Source organism: Octopus bimaculoides, chromosome 1 (genome assembly GCF_046866305.1).
Source record: "Octopus bimaculoides isolate indiv1 chromosome 1, ASM4686630v1, whole genome shotgun sequence".
Lineage (NCBI taxonomy): Eukaryota > Metazoa > Mollusca > Cephalopoda > Octopoda > Octopodidae > Octopus > Octopus bimaculoides.
In genome coordinates, this window is record NC_142928.1 from 108229049 (window position 1) to 108246302 (window position 17254).

Sequence of the window (17254 nt, forward strand, 5' to 3'; positions counted from 1 at the left end):
GGAAAAACCACAGCTTCTGGCGTTTAGACAACATATGTACGTTAAGTATATGGTATTGATAATGTTTACATACATGCATACATACATACATGCTTATATAAAAACCACTTCAAGATTTTGCCAACTGAGTATAATAGATTTTTATGAGAAAGTTTAATGCTTTTGAAACACGTCCGTTACTTTCACCAGTTGGCTTTCAAGACAAGATCAAATTTCATTTGGATCATTAGAAGGAAGCTTAAAGAAGCACAAAGGCATGAATATTATCAGGACCAGAAGTCGTATGATTATCGCGGTTAGAAATGAACTTCGCCACACATTTAAACACAAGTCAAATAAAGGAGTATTACAGTGAGAAGGAAAGTCTGAATTAAGGGTAAGATCATTAGAAAATAACTAAGTAAGCAAGTTTGCTTTATCTTTAGAAGTTAGTTCCTCGTTACCATTGAAAAGAAGTGCAACGTTAGATTTACCATTATTCGATACATTATTATAGATTTTCCTAAAGTCCCGAGAGTCCAGCTTCTGAGAAGCAATACAGGAATTAGTTTGTTCCATATAACTGACATTTAGTGTCTGTAAAATCTTTCTTGCAGCGCTTCGTAGCCAATGAGAAAAGAGCTGTCTTGACAAAAATGGAAAAGCTGGAGGAATATGGTTTAAGTATCACTAATGAGAAATGAAAGTAATAATACCAGCTTCAATTCAGGATACAACTTCACAGGCACAAGCATTAGCAGAAATTATCTCCAAAGAATCACAAAGAAAATTTTGTTGATAGTTAAGTTACGATGGGTTAGATGCTCGTTGTTAAGAGAAGTTAAAAGATCACCCAGAGAAACTGCAATGTGATCAGAGTTACCGTGTGGAGTAGAAGAAATGATAGGATAAATGCTGGGATCAGACACGAGACAAAGATTAAGGAGACAGGGATCATAGTTGTCGTGGTCTGGATAACGAGTAGAGAAGTTGATTATTTGGGAAAGAGATTACATTAGAAAAATATAGAAGACATAGGTTTCAGTATAACCAACGGTTTTTAGAAATTAGCCAATTAACATGAGGAATATTGAAATCACTAAGTTCTAGATTACTTGTAGAAGGGCAACAAGAAAAGACTTGGCCAGTTTTATTAGACGCAACATCAATAAGAGTGCGGAGGGAGATGTCTCTCGATCTAATTGACATGAAAGCTACGATAAACTCTACCATATGATACTGTCTACGAATACAAAATGAAATTTTTACCAATTACTAACTCTGCAGTATAAGTAAGTATAGCATATGTTGGAGAGCTGCATTAGAGATATAATAGAAAACCAAATTTTAGCTGTTCATAATCACATCTGTCGAATGTAAGAAATTATTATCGTAGATGAATTTTATGCGGTTGATATCTTTTAGTTATTTATTTTCTGTATTGTACTTTACTGTACATTCACTCAGTAGTTCTCCCATCAACACTTCGGCAAGTATATTCTATATTTCGCTGATAAGGTCATAATAATACCGAAATATATTCAAAATTATCTGTTATACTTGACGAAATTGTCAAAACAATGTGAAGCATTGAGTAATGCTGTTTTGATTTTTTTCTTTCCTCATCACATAATTACTTCTAATTAACCTTAAATGTGCTCTACATAATAACACTGTCTTAACTATTCTTTTATTCTTTTATCCTTTTAATTGTTTCAGTCATTTGACTGCAGCCATGCTGGAGCACCGCTTTAAAAGTTTTAGTCGAAGAAATCGACCCAGGACTTATTCTTTGTAAGCCTAGTACTTATTCTGTTGGCCTCTTTTGTCGAACCGCTAAGTTACGGGGGACACAAACAGACCAGCAATGGTTGTCAAGCGATGGCGGGGGCGGGGGGAGAAACACACACATACATACGATAGGCTTATTTCAGTTTCCGGCTTCCAAATCCACTCACAAGGCTTTGTTCAACCCGAAGCTATAAAAGAAGACACTTGCCCAAGGTACCACGCAGTGGGACTGAACCCGGAATATGTGGTTGGGAAGCAAGCTTCTTAGCACACAGCCACGACTATGTATCTGTCAGTTTCTTTGGTAGGTCGGTTGCTGTTCCTAGCTGTGACTACCTACTAGTAATGGTGGTGGACGTGAAAAGTGGATAAGTTATTACACAACCAGCCCATATATCAGGAGTTCTAATCCACCAGAAGTGTTTCGTTCCATTTCTGGGTAGGCCATTTTCTTCTATAAAGCTGCGGTTAGCTGTTGGGAATATGTACAACATCTTGTGGTGGTATGATCTACGATAGGCATGAAATTAACCATAGTTAAAAAGCGTTCCAGGGTTTATAAACCATTTACATGCATAACTACAGATTAATGGACACGGAAGGGGTTAAATATAACATTGTTGTTAAACTTTAGTTCAGTTCTGACTGTCTTTACGTATATCTAAAACTAAGTTATCAAAAGTATCATTTTTTAAAGACTTTACTGGAGAATCTGGCGGTTAATTTACACAGGTCAAATAGAATGACTCCCTGTTGTCTTGCAGAGCCGATTAGAGAGGGCATCAGCCATGGAATTTACAAGGAGGTTGGTAATATAAAAAAATAAATAAATAAAATAATAATAATAATAGTAATGGTTTCAAATTTTTATACAATAATTATGACAATGATGATGACGACGACGATGATGGTGGTGATAGTAGTGGTCACTCCCATCGATTTGTGTCAACATGTGTATGTGCACACCCACCATTTCTTGTCTCAGTCTTTAGACTGCGGTCATGCTGGGGTGCCGCCTTGAAGAACTTTAGTCGAACGAATAGACCTCAGTACTTATTTATTTATTTGTTTATTGCATAGTCTGGTACCTACTCTATAGGTCTTTTCTGCCAACCGTTAAGTTATGGGGACGTAAACACACCGTTGTCAAGTGGTGGTGGTGGGAGACAAACACATACACAAAGGCGCAAACACACGCACTCACACATATATACATGGGCAAGGTGCATGCATATACGACGGGCTTCTTTCAGTTTCTATCTACTTAATCCACTTGCAAGGAATTGGCCAGCCCTAGGCTATAATAGAAGACACTTGCCTAAGGTCCCACAAGGTGGGATTGAACCCGGAACCATCTGGTTGGGAAGCAAACGTCTTACCACACAGCCACACCTTTATTCACATTAAATCCCGACATAATCGTAAAGTATCTGTAGAAAATTTCGATTTAAAATATCCATTTTTCTGAAACTTATGAAGAAGCAAAGTCGCTGGAGGCATATCTACACGCTTCTGTGTAAGTATGCCAAATCTACTGCATAGAAGTGGGGAAGGGTAGTTAAACAGCGGGAGTTGTAAGACATAAGACTGAAATATGAGAAGTGTTGCCAACGTACTGCCGAAGATTAGGCTCACTCCTACAATTTGTAATTAATATGAATTCCGAAATGAAGGTGGCGAGCTGGCGGAATCGTTAGCATGCAGGGCAAAACGCTTGGCGACATTTCGTCCGTCTTTATGTTCTGAGCTCAAATTCTGCCGCAGTCGACTTCACTTTTCACTATTTGAGTACTGGGGCGACATAATGGACTTACCCACCGCCCCGAAATTGCTGGTCTTGGGCAAAAATTTGAAGCCAATATAAATTCCGTAATGAAATATCTTTACCTTCCTTAAGCAGTTATTTTATGTGATTAATGTTTATAGGATCGCTATAATAAGCATGTAAGCGGCCACTTCACTAATTGTTTTTCAAGCAGAAGGAGTCTCTGAGTATTCATTTATACCCACCCCTCTAAGTTCTGCTGTTTTTCAAACCGTCTGCTCGTGCTAACAGCGACAACTTACAGCTTCTCGAGTTAATTACTTACAGTTCGGTGGATTGCTATCGAGAGTTACACACAGTACAGTGCTTCTTGCTTTCACGATATGAATGACAGTCGATAGGAAAATAAATACCTCTAGAAATCTGGACAGCTATAATAGAAAATAGTAGATCTTCCAGGTTACAGTGCGTGTATATATATATAATCACGTAGTCGCGGTGATATTGGTAATTAATAGCATCTGTTATGAAATATATTAACAAATTTCAAAATTTTATCGGTTGTCTTACATATTTAAGCGGAAATACATTTTAAAAGCTGTTTTGAGGAGAGGGGTTACTATATTAAAGTAAAATTTGTGAGTTCCAGTGGTAGAATTTATCTTTGGAACGAGCTTTTAACTGAAAAGGACTGCTATTGACCTATAGGAACATATTTGTAATGTATGCATATACACTGATTTCTGAAATACAATAAAGACATGTGAGAGAAATTAATTTCAAGGGAGATAACTTATTTTATTGATTTTTTGCCCCTTTGTCGTTGTTATTCTATTTATGACTACATTATTTTCAAAAAGAAAACTTCGTGTTTCCTTTAGTGATTTGAAAAAAGTCGAACAGTTGAAGTTTTTAAGATGGCTCTCTGCTGGATGAAGAATTAGTAATGCGCATGTTGTATCTCTGGTAAAGATACTTAACTTTGTCTTGTATACGGACTATAGAATCGTACGATGAACTGAAATCTTCTATTAGCAAAACGAGAGCCCCAATGTGTTCATTCAACCGGCTAAAAATAATAACCAAATCTACATAAAATCACACACGTTAGAATATATAGTCCTAGATTATCCCTAAAAGTATGGTATGATCATGGCTAGAATGCCTTTGGTCGTAGGCCTTTGTGATCAGAGCTGACTAAGTGCAACAACAGGCGCTGTATCCACTTGAAAAATATTTACTACTTTATAAGACACACACTTGTAAGCTTCCTCACCCAAATTTTTAGTACACTTAAGCATTTAATGTATAGCAATGAATAAAATAAAACTACAAAACAATTAGAGTAGAAGGAACACATTTTTCTTTCATCTGTAGCAAGCATATTTAGCAATGGAACATATTTAATGTAAAAAAAAACAACTGAAGAACAGAATCGCAATTTTCAAGAATATATCACCAGCGTCATTAAAATATCTGATCATTCAAGACCTCACATAGAACTGGATCTAACCACAATTTCGTCTTTGGCACATTTTTTCTGGGCAAGACCACCACTGTATATTGAGTGCATTTTAGCCACTACCGACAGACAGTAGACGTCAGACTGAACACAGTAGACAGTAGCACAACCAGCAAATGGCTAGAATGCTGTCACAACACAAAAACAATGAATGAACAGCAACTGCAGCTCACAATGGTCAGCTAACATCACAACAACAACCACTATTTTTTATTAAAAAAATATTTATTTTAATTGTAAACAAAATAATGTTGTAGTTACTATAAATGAGATACTGAGATAGTTCAAAGCTTATTGCTATTGGGACTATGTACCATAGTAGTTGCTGTCATGATGTGAGTTGATCACTGTATTGCAGTTGTTTTTGTGTTGTGACAGTGCTCTAGCCAGTTGCTGGCTATATTACTGTCTGCTGACTCTTGTCTTCTCTGAGCTGTCTGATGTCTGATATTTGCTGTCTAACATCTATTGGTAGTGGCTAAAATGAACTGAATAAATAGTGGTGATCTTGCTCAGAAAAAGCACACCAAAGATGAAATTGTTTAGATTTGGAAACACATGAAATCTTGAATGGTTAGATTTTTTGATGACGGTAATATTCTAGTGAATCGCAATCATATTTGTGTTGTTTTTACATCAGATATAGTGATCCAGGCTTGATTACTAAATATTCCTGCAAAATATTTATAATACAGCCAATGAGCATTGTTTGGTAACATGTTCCATGCTTTCATTAGTCAATTTAAGTGCTTATGTAATTTTAAATATATAAACACTCTCTTGTCTTTCATACCATTCATACAGAAGAACATCCAGAATGTGAAAGATGGCGGAAGAAATTAGCACAAGCACCCATTACAGCCGAGTTGATTGGAGCAACAAGAAACAAAATGCATTCTCAAGGATACAATGCAACATTTGATCCAGTAACTGAACCCACAACCTTAGGATCATGAGCCCAACACCCTAACCACTAGATCACATGCCTTTACAATAAAACTTACAAGAGAATATCAAAGTTAGTTATAGCAGAAAACATTTTATAGCAATAAGCTACCAATAGAGAGGAAAATACCAGGAAAGAAGACAACCATTTATAATGAAACTAATATGCACAAAAGCAATAATTAAAGATGGCAAGACAAAAAAAAGAAAGCAGCTTAGCTTTAGCAGAGAATATTTCACATAAAGCAGGTTACCAGTATAGTTGAACACAAAGAAGGATGTCAGACAGTCTTAGAAAGTTAATAAAATACAAAAACAAAAGAAGTTTGAGGAAACATCAGTATTCTATAACAAGAACTTTAATTATTTTCAAAGCTTATGAAATTCCAATATTTTGTCTTCACAAAGGAGGCAAACAGGCAGAATTGTTAGCATGCCAGGCAAAATGCTTAGCAGCATTTCATCCATTTTCGCCTTCTGAGTTCAAATTCCAGCATGGTTGACTTTGCCTTTCATTCTTTTGGGGTTGATAAAACAAGTACCAATTGAACACTGGTACTTGACAATATTCAAGGAATTACCAAACCAGCAATTAGACGTCTCGCCCGCAGAGGAGGAGTGAAGAGAATCTCTGGTTTAATCTATGAAGAAACTCGTGGTGTCCTGAAAGTATTTTTGGAGAACATTATCCGGGATGCCGTCACTTATACAGAGCACGCCAGAAGGAAAACTGTCACAGCCATGGATATTATTTACTCACTGAAAAGACAAGGGCGTACCTTATATGGTTTTGGTGGTTGACTGAATTGGCACTTGTGTGTCTTATAAAGTAGTAAATATTTTTCAAGTGGATACAGCGCCTGTTGTTGCACTTAGTCAGCTCTGATCACAAAGGCCTACGACCAAAGGCATTCTAGCCATGATCATACCATACTTTTAGGGATAATCTAGGACTATATATTCTAACGTGTGTGATTTTATGTAGATTTGGTTATTATTTTTAGCCGGTTGAATGAACACATTGGGGCTCTCGTTTTGCTAATAGAAGATTTCAGTTCATCGTACGATTCAAGCATTTCTTCAATGAAAGTTTTTTTTTTAATATTCAAACGTGACTGGCAAGATTTATAGCTAGTACATTTATCGAAGATATAATTCCACTCTTTAAAGTTATGGTAGCTATCTAGACTAGAACGTTTGCCGGCTACCTATTTTACAAAGCTTTTTATCCCTTTCTTTATATCACTTTAACCTACAACTTTTGAAGATTAATATTTCTGCAACTGACCTGGTACAGAGTTTCTACAGTCTGACTAGTCTGTGATGAACTTCATTTTATAAAGCTCATCGAGAGCCGATTAACTAATTGGGTAGCATTTGGACTGAACAAATTTTGTATTTTCCTCTTATATGCATATATATATATATATATATATATATATATATATATATATATATATATGTATATATATATGTGTGTGTGTGTGTATGTATGTATATATGTATATATATATATATATATATGTATGTATATATGTATATATATATATATATATATAAATGTATATATATGCATCATAATCATCATCATCAACGTTTAACATCCGCTTTCCATGCTAGCACGGGTTGCACGATTTGACTGAGGACTGGTGAACCAGATGGCTGTACCAAGCTCCAATCTGATCTGGCATAGTTTCTACAGCTGGATGCCCTTCCTAACGGCAACCATTCCGAGAGTGTAATGGGTGCTTTTACGTGCTACCGGTACGAAGGCCAGTCAGGCGGTACTGACAACGGCCATGCTCAAAATGGTATATTTTACATGCCAGCTGCACAGGAGCCAGTCCAGCGGCACTAGCAACGATCTCACTCGAATGTCTTTACACGTGCCACCGGCACAATTGCCAGAAAGGCGACGCTGGGCACAGGTGCCATCACGATTTCGCTTTCCCTAACAGGTCTTCGCAAGCCGAGTTTCGTGTCCAATGAAGGAGACGACGTTGGCATGGGTGCCAGTCGTCGAATTTAGTTCGATTTTGATTTCACTTGCCTCAACAGTGGACTGGCTGAGGCCTTAGATTTAGGTCTCACTTGGCTTGCCGGACCTTCTCACGCACAGCATATTTCCAAAGGTCTCGGTCAGAAGCCATCGCCTCAGTGAGGCCCAATGTTCGAAGGTCATGCCTCACTACTTCATCCCAGGTCTTCCTGGGACTACCTCTTCCACAGGTTTCCTCAACTGCTAGGGTGTGGTACTTTTTTTACACAGCTATATTCATCCATTCTTGCCATATGACCATACCAGGGCAATCGTCTCTCTTGCACACCACAACTGATGCTTCTTAGGTTCAACTTTTCTCTCAAGGTACTTACACTCTGTCTAGTATGCACACTGACATCACACATCCATCAGAGCATACAGGCTTCATTCCTTGTGAGTCTACGCATGTCCTCAGCAGTCACGGCCCATGTTCTACTGCCATGAAGCATGGCTGTTCGTACACATGCGTCATACAGTCTGCCTTTTACTCTGAGTGAGAGGCCCTTTGTCACCAGCAGAGGTAAGAACTCTCTGAACTTTGCCCAGGCTATTCTTATTCTAGCAGCTACACTCTCAGTGCACCCTCCCCCACTACTAACTTGGTCACCTAGATAGGGGAAGTTATCAACTAAGTCTAGTTTTTCTCCCTGGAATGTGGCAGAAGTTGTTTTCTGCACATTTTCAGTGTTTATTGCTCCTGACCACCTGCCACATACAAAAACTAACTTCCTAGTTAACCTTCCTCTGATATTGCTGCACCTCTTATGTGTCCATAGCTTGCACTGGGTGCATCTTATAGAGTTTCTACCTACACCTTTTCTACAGATCTAGCAGGGCCATCTACCCAAAGGGGTTTGTGTTTTGTCTACCTTCCTACTTATTAGGACTTTGGTTTTACCTAGGTTGACTCTAAGGCCCTTCGATTCTAGTCTTTGCTTCCACACCTGAAACTTCTCTAGTTCTGATAGTGACTCAGCAACTAGTGCAAGGTCATCAGCACAGAGGAGCTCCCAGGGGCATCCTGTCTTGAATTCCTCTGTTATCGCCTGGAGGACTATTATAAATAGGAGGGGGATGAGGACTGAACCTTGGTGGACCCCTACCTCTACCTGGAATTCTTCACTGTACTCGTTGCCAACCCTCACCCTACTGACAGCATCTCTGTACATGGCTCGCACAGCTCTCACTAACCATTCTTCTATCCCTAGTTTCCTCATTGACCACCAGATAAGGGATCAGGGGACCCTGTCAAAGGGAAATGCATGGGAACCAGCTTAAACGTAAGACATTTTAACCGAATATGAGAACTGTAGCTGGAGAAGGTTGTTACGTAATTTATTTGAAACAACCTTCTCCAACTACAGTTCTCATATTCAGTTAAAATGTCTTACGTTTAAGCTGGTTCCCATGCATTTCCCTGAAGAGAAGATTACATTCTTATCAACATCACCTATTCCTATGGAAGGTATAATTTGTAATCTTCGAAACATATGTTGGAAATAAAAGAATTCATTTAACATATGCGTTTTACTCCATTTACTAAATTTATATATACTCAAGTACCCAAAATAACAAGGAGTTTCTACCTCCATAAACAGGAGTTACACCACAGTCATTTTGTGATCTTTGCTACCCTGGTATCTATTAACCAATTTATTTTGTCCGAGTTAATTATTAACTAGGAGAAAATAAATGCATATAATAAGATATATATATATATATATATATATATATATATATATATATATATATATATATATATATATATATATATATATATATATATCCACACATATATTTGTATATATATATTTATATATATATATGGAACAAGAAATTATGTAATGTGCTTCATTAGCTTATAGCTGTTTCTGCTACAAGAATTTTTGAACATCCAATGAAGCTGCAAGGTGATACATAAGCACTCCACTTTGAGTTCATAGCAGAAATAGTTGTAATCTAATGAAGTCCATTACATAATTTTTTGTTCCCTTGTCATATAATTTCTTGTTATGCTCTCTACTGATTCTCTATTTCTGAAGTTTATGTATGTGTTGTAACATGGGGTTATTAATATCACTATGCATAAATGAAATATTAAAATACTTTGTGTTTGTGTGTGTGTGTGTGTATAATTCAGCAATGTAACAACACACATGCTTTTCTTGGAGTTTTCTTCTTTTTTCCTCTTTTCTTCCTGAAAACGAGCCATGCTCAAAACATTATACACCCACTCTTTTCTTCATCTGATACTGAGTGTCATCCTAATACATTCCAGGTGTTCACCCTTTTGTTGTTTTCCTATTTATTATTTTTAATTTGCCTATGTATATATATATATATATATTAATCATAAGGACACATTAATAAATATTCGCTTCTGAATATTTTGCTGCTGATACACACATACACACACAATCAAATATATTGAAAAAAGTGCTAACATATCTAATGCAGCAAGCACAATAATTGATCAAGAAAATTCCCACATAGAGAAGAGGTAAACGAAGTTGAACAATGTTTAGCAAAATCAAACAAAGCAATGGCAACAACACAGATAAAAAAATTGAAATGTCTTTATAGATTAGTTAAAATTATAAATAGATACTGTAGTGAGTAGAATGCTAGTCTGAGCATTACCAGACACTATGACAACTCCAAATGTGTTTCTATCTTATTAGATCTTCTCAGTGAAGCTGAATCATTCTTGTCTTCTAGATCAAAGGACACAGAGAAATATTTATGTATATAGAAATATAGTATGGTATACTGACTTTCATTATTGATGCACTACTAGAAAAAATCTGATCTTCACTCAAAGAAATATGATTATTCACTAGTGAAATGCTCTTCCTTAGCAAACATTTTAAACAGTAATTCTTTTTATTGTTTAGTCATCAGAAGATGAGGAGTCTTAATGACTTTGAGAGGAAATAATCCTCAGAAAGGAGATGTAGCCAACATGCTTGCAACAAAGTGACACCTACTAAAAGCATGCATAGACCAGGTGGCAAGTTTAAACTGGACTTACCATCCAAGAACAACAAAGAGCCCTCCAACAAGCTTCTATGCAGTTACCATTTGCAAATTTTTACTGACAAGGTTTTGGTTGACCCAAGGCTATTGTAGAAGACACTTAGTGAAGATGCTGTGCAATGGAATCAAAACTGAAACTATGAAGTTGAGATGCAAACTTCTTAACTACATGGCTATGCTTGCTGTATCCTCTATCAGATTCATCAAAAGTTGTAGCATACCAATCTTCTTCAAATATTCATATTCAATTCTTCAGGCTTATATTTATGACACTGATTTTTCATGTCTATCCACACTCATAAAGCAATTAAATTTTAATACACATGATGTCAACAAAACAACATATTTGCAATGTTTCAAATATCACAAAATCAGCCAATATTAGTTACATCAAATCTTCACATCATACCAGGGTGAGTTACATCACATATTCACATCATCACAGACATTCAGAATCAATATTCATTATTTTTTTTAGCAAAAAGAAATATAAAAATCTTTACAGCAAAAAATATTGCAAATATAAAAGTTAGATATAATATTTGGGATCATCAATGATCTACAAACACTTTAATTGCAACTGTTCATAATTCAAATATATCAGTTCATTAAGTATTTGGTTTTTCCGAACTTTTCCATTATATTCAAAAGGTGAAGAAACTATAGATTGTTTGGGCAATTTTGAAGAATTTTTACTTACAACTTCATTTGCAATATTTATATCAAACATTTTAAATTCTTTTTGTCCTTTTGTTGCAATTTCAGGTAAAGTTCTTGAGCGTCTATGGCAATAATTGTTTGAGAAAATATTTGTTTTTCTTGATGCAACATCATTAATACAGAGAGAACTAAAAGTACTACTATTTACACTTGACATATCACTGATGGATTTCACTCTATTACAAGATGAATCATTATAACTAATATATGTAGAAAGGGAGCAGTTATATGGAAGACTTGATACACTTGTCAAAGAAACACAGTCACTATTTTCTTCACATTCACATAATTTTGCTCCTTTGCAAGATTTGTGATTACTAATTTGCACAATATGAGGATCTTGTCTTTGTTCTTCTTTGACATTATTCAATGAAAGATTGTCACTAAGCATACTGCTTGCAGAATAACCTTGAGCTGTATTCATATGGTACTCACACCAACTATCATTGCCATCCATTTCTTCATGCTCTAATAGGTCTACAAAGGCAAGTTCATTACTGGAGGTTTCTCTATCTTTTTGTTGTTTCAATTCTTTTAAATCACACTTGCATTGATTTTTAAATTGCTTTTCACATTTACAGTAATCAAAAGCTGTTACTTTCTGTGATGACTTGCAGTATCTAGAGTTTAATGAATTAAACTTGTCATCCCTTTTGCCGTTCAAATTTGAAAATAAATCAGGGGTTTCTAGATTGCATTTGTAAGTGTTGTAACATTCTTTGCAGCAGCATCCTTGTAAATTAACATGAGTCTCTGTGTTTTTAGTTGGAGCTTGTTCCTTTGAATACTTGCCATAGTGTAAGTTTTTTGAAGAAGATTCATTCACTTCTGACTGACTTGGTACACAAAACTCAATTTCTTTATATTCTATTTCATGATTTTCTTTTTGACCCCGAATAGTTTTAAGGTTTGTTTTAGGAGAACATTGTGGGAGAAAGTTCTTAAAAGTTTGAGAATCTTTATTTTTTGAAGCATCATTTTGTTTGACTTTGCTTAATTTCTTTTGAACATTTTCACTAGTTCTTTGTCCCATATCTGCAATTTCTTCATAAATGTGGTTGGAATCATCCAAATCATTATCACTGTTGGGAGGACACAATTTAACTTCTTTTGGAATAGGAGGCAGTTCTCTTGATACTTTTTCTACATTTCGTTGTCGACGAAAGAGGTGACAAAACATGATTTTTTTTTCAGTTATCTTCTTGACTACTTTCTGAAAATAGAAAGAATACTTTTATTTGTCTTGTAAAAGTTGAAAATAAGACTTTTTCATATGACATTTAATATCCATATATAGGTAGCACATGGTGAATTTACTGCAGAAGTTGATTAATAGTATAAAAATACCTAACATAATTTAGCTTCATTGCTTATACATTGAGTTCATATTCTATCAAGAAAAACTTAGATTTATAGTTCATATGAAAGGATAAAATAAATATTAGTTGAATCAATGAAAGAAACCCTATGAAATCTCTTAACATGAAAGAAATGTCAGCCTAATATCACTCAAATAGCACCTTACAGTCTTAAAAAGAAAGACATAGAAGCTAATGCATTCCTAAATATACTAAAGCTGCAAAGAGAAAAAGTCACGCATGTTGGAATGCATTTGATTATTATAGGTTTGCTCATGAAAGCTGACCTGGGGCTAAACAACAAATAACATTAATATACTGCCTTAGATTTAATCCTCTATTGCCTATATTCCTGTATGAAAAAAAAAAATCAGTATTAATATGAAGTAATTTTTTTTCAAGATGATAAGGGTTCCATACAATTGGTTTCAATCTTTTGTAGCACTGAACAGAGAAAGGACCTATTCCCAACAGCTAAATGAACATGAGGTGTTCCCAGTAGTACAACAAAATGCTTGCCAAAGATTTGAACCAACAACAAATAGTTCAATATATCACTCACCTAGTAATTTTAGCTGTCTCACTAAATATATAATTTATAATATTTATATAAGCTTACATTGATTAATGAAGACAGTTTCATTAAATCAGTTTGGAGAAAAAGTTTTATTGATATTTAACAGTAGGCTGTTAAAGTACAATGTTACTGAGTGCTAAGAAACATGGTTATTCACTGTAATGTGTTATGACATAAAGTTACAGAAGTAGAAACCTAATTTGTTGTCTGGTCTGTCTCTAATGTCTGAGATGACAAAACCATTTAAGTTGCTGATGTTTGTAAAATTAAAGAAACACAACATCCAAAATGCCTGAATAAACTAAGAATGAATAAGACAACACTATAATAGTGAAACAACCAAAGAATAAACTGAACTTCTAATTCTACTTGACTACCACTGCATGAATACCTCCACAAATTATGAGGGCACTACATGGTTGAAAGAGTGGGAATATTTATTTGAAGCAGAATGTCACAGAAGAGAGTTGTTGCAAATAATGTCCATACATCATTTTAATTATCACTGAAGGTGGCATGAAATTATCATTATGAATTGAATAATTAAAACCTACTTCATCCAAATGGAATCAACAGAAACACCAACTGTAAAGGCTGTTGAATCACAACTATTAAAGAAATTAAGATGATAAAAGCAAATAACACTGCAGAATCATCAACTGCTACGCTAAAACCATCAGATTATGTAAATATTACACTAATTATTCAATTAATCAAGTGATGCATGAAGCTGTCATTCCTAATGACAGGCGTAACAGTTTCATAAGGACAAAAGAGATGCATTAGAGAGTAGCAAATACAGAGGCATCAAATTGATAGAGTAAGTTTTAAAAGTAGCTGAAAGAGTCTTAGTCAAGTCAGTAAAACAGAAGACTCCAAAGAAAGTAGTGAAGTTCAAACAATACATTAAATATTATGCTATAAAGGCAAATGGAAATAATGTTTAGGGCAGAAACCTTCAAGGGAGAGACATAAAATGCCAACAGTATAGTATTGGTTAAGATTAGCTTGGATAAGGTCAGTTTAAATTTGTACTAACCAAAGATGCCATATTCCTCGTAACAGAAATGAAGATTTCTTAGCGAAGACTAAACTACTCTACTTTGCATTTGTCTGTCAGTATGGAGAAAGATTTTGAGAAAGTCCTGCACTCATTAATCTGGTAGATGTATAAAAAATCAGGTTAGATGAATGGCTTGTGGATGCATTCAAGCTATTCATCAAATCTGAGAGCAGGCAGCTATGTAAGGATTGACAGAAAATTTAGAAGAGAGTTTAGTGTAAAGCTATGTGTTCACTTGGATCATTCTCAGCCTAGTTCCTTAGTAAATAGTATAGAAATCCAGTAATAGTTAACCCTTGAATACACCATAGATACATGTTTATAAGTTACCTTTCTTGTACACAAATTCAATAACAAAAATCAGGAATGTGACTTACATATAAGGCGAGGACATCTTGTGCAAGAAATGTCATTGCTTTTAAAATCAGCAACAATTATAAATGCTGAACAACTTGAATGCATATTTAATATGATAATACGGTTGCAACCATTTTTAATAAAATAACCATACCTTTAATGTATGAAAACTAAGCCAGGAAAAATTAGGCATTGGTCTTTAGAGTTAGTTGAGTGTAGAGTTCAGAGGTGAGACTGATACAATGAAGTGTAATTGATGAATGAAATAAAGGTAATAGACAGAAACAGTAACAAGAGACAAAATTTGAAAGAACTGTTAATATGAGAAGAGGTCAGTGGCAACACTGATACAATTGTTTGTGGAGATTGTGTAGAGATGAGATAAACAAAGATAATTGATAAATACAATGGTGAGAGGAGTTTATGGCAAAATTAGTAAAGAAATAGATGTAGAGAAATAAGAAAAAAACATGGAAGAAGTGAAGGTCTAGAGCAGGGGTTTCTCAACCAGGGTCCATATAACATTTTGTTGGTAAAATTTATTTGCAATAAATTACTTATACACAAAATATTTTAATACACAAAAATATTTTAATTCATTTACTTTAATAATATTTTAATTCTTTTATACAATATTTTAATTCTTTCATAAACTTGTTAAGAGTTAAACATAAAAGGGTAACGTTTCATGCCAAATCAATTATTGTTACAACAGCAACACACTAGTAGAAAAAATGTTTATTACATGCTACTGTTTTCAAATTTAAAGCTGAAAAATTTGCAGAAGTTAATGGTAACAATTTTGCTGAGAGGGAGTTGTGAAAGACAGGAAAAAAACAAAACTTTTTTACTAGAAATATCGAAGATAAAAGAGCACATAGAGATATCTAGAGATGGAGAAAGAACTGTTTGGCTAGGTCACTGATCAGGGAGATACTCGGTTACACTGTAACCTTGTTAGAGATAAGACTGAAGAAGCCAAGATATCTTCTAATCCACTAATAGAATGCCTAATGAATGGGCTCAGCATTTTATGATGAAAAATGGACTTAGTCTATGACAGAAATCTAAGGATATCCTAGAAGCTACCCACACGGTTTGGAAGAGAAGATAAACTCTTCACACTTTGAAACAGAAAGCAGCATGATTTTCAAATTGAACATATGATAAAATGGACCATAATCCAATGTTTCTGAATTTTTTGGAAACTGCAAATTTGACATCAAAGGAAGGAAGACTATTCATGTGAAAACCACAGGACATGAAAGGATATAAGTTTACTGTGGTGAGCAACAAGAGAGTCAAGGAGAAAGAGTGAGAGAGAGAGAGGGGAACGATGAAGGGGAGAGGAGAAGAATTAGAGAAAGAGTGGGAGAGAAAAAAAAAAAGGAAGAACAAGAGAGGGAGAGAGAATAGAGATAGGTGGTAGAGTGCGCATCGGTAGTATTAAGATAAAACTTACTTGGAAATGGATGTGTGGCGTTCGATCATATAATAATATGAATAATATATATATATGCATATACATACATACATGTACATGCCTACATATATATGTATACTAGCAGAGATACCTGGCGTTGCCCGTGTTACATGCAATTGAAGAATGAGACTTTTCTGTTATATTTTCTGTAAGGAACTGGAATACCTATAATTCGAATTTCCTCAAAATTGCACATGAGGGTTCTTTCCCTCTTTACACACCCTAAAAAAATTCTAATCATGACACATGTATCCCATACTATTGATCTTTATGCGCATATTCCAAAATTCAAGTCTTCTGGAACCTGTAAAACGGATTTTGCTCCTGAAAAATGGAGCTCTAAAATGTGGGAATGAAGGCCCCTATTGGGGGTGGGAGTGTTAATGTCAACCAGAGAAGTTGAATTGTTGGGAATGTTTTTAACTTAGGTCTTATAGTACGCCTATATATATATGTGAGAGTATAGTTTCACTTCAATAGTTTCAGTATGAAGTTGAAAGTATTAAAGTGAAAGTGTGTGACATTACAGTAGCAACATGTTATTGTTTCACTTTTGACACGTAATACTGAAATAGTGGAATAGTTTCAGTATTAAAGTGAAAGTATCTGACATTACA

At 35.0% G+C, this 17254-nt stretch overlaps 1 protein-coding gene across 4 annotated transcripts in view; it reads right to left on the reverse strand.

Annotated features, from left to right (window-relative positions):
• Positions 1-10603: 10603 nt before the first annotated feature.
• LOC106880973 (uncharacterized) overlaps positions 10604-17254 on the reverse strand; it is a 25906-nt gene continuing 19255 nt past the window's right edge. For all 4 annotated transcript variants that reach the window (XM_089355890.1, XM_089355874.1, XM_014931155.3 and 1 more), the window contains exon 2: positions 10604-13012. In XM_089355890.1, coding sequence (XP_089212016.1) covers positions 11639-12979 — 1341 coding nt within the window. In that variant the 5' untranslated portion in view covers positions 12980-13012 and the 3' untranslated portion in view covers positions 10604-11638. The remainder of the gene's footprint in view (positions 13013-17254) is intronic.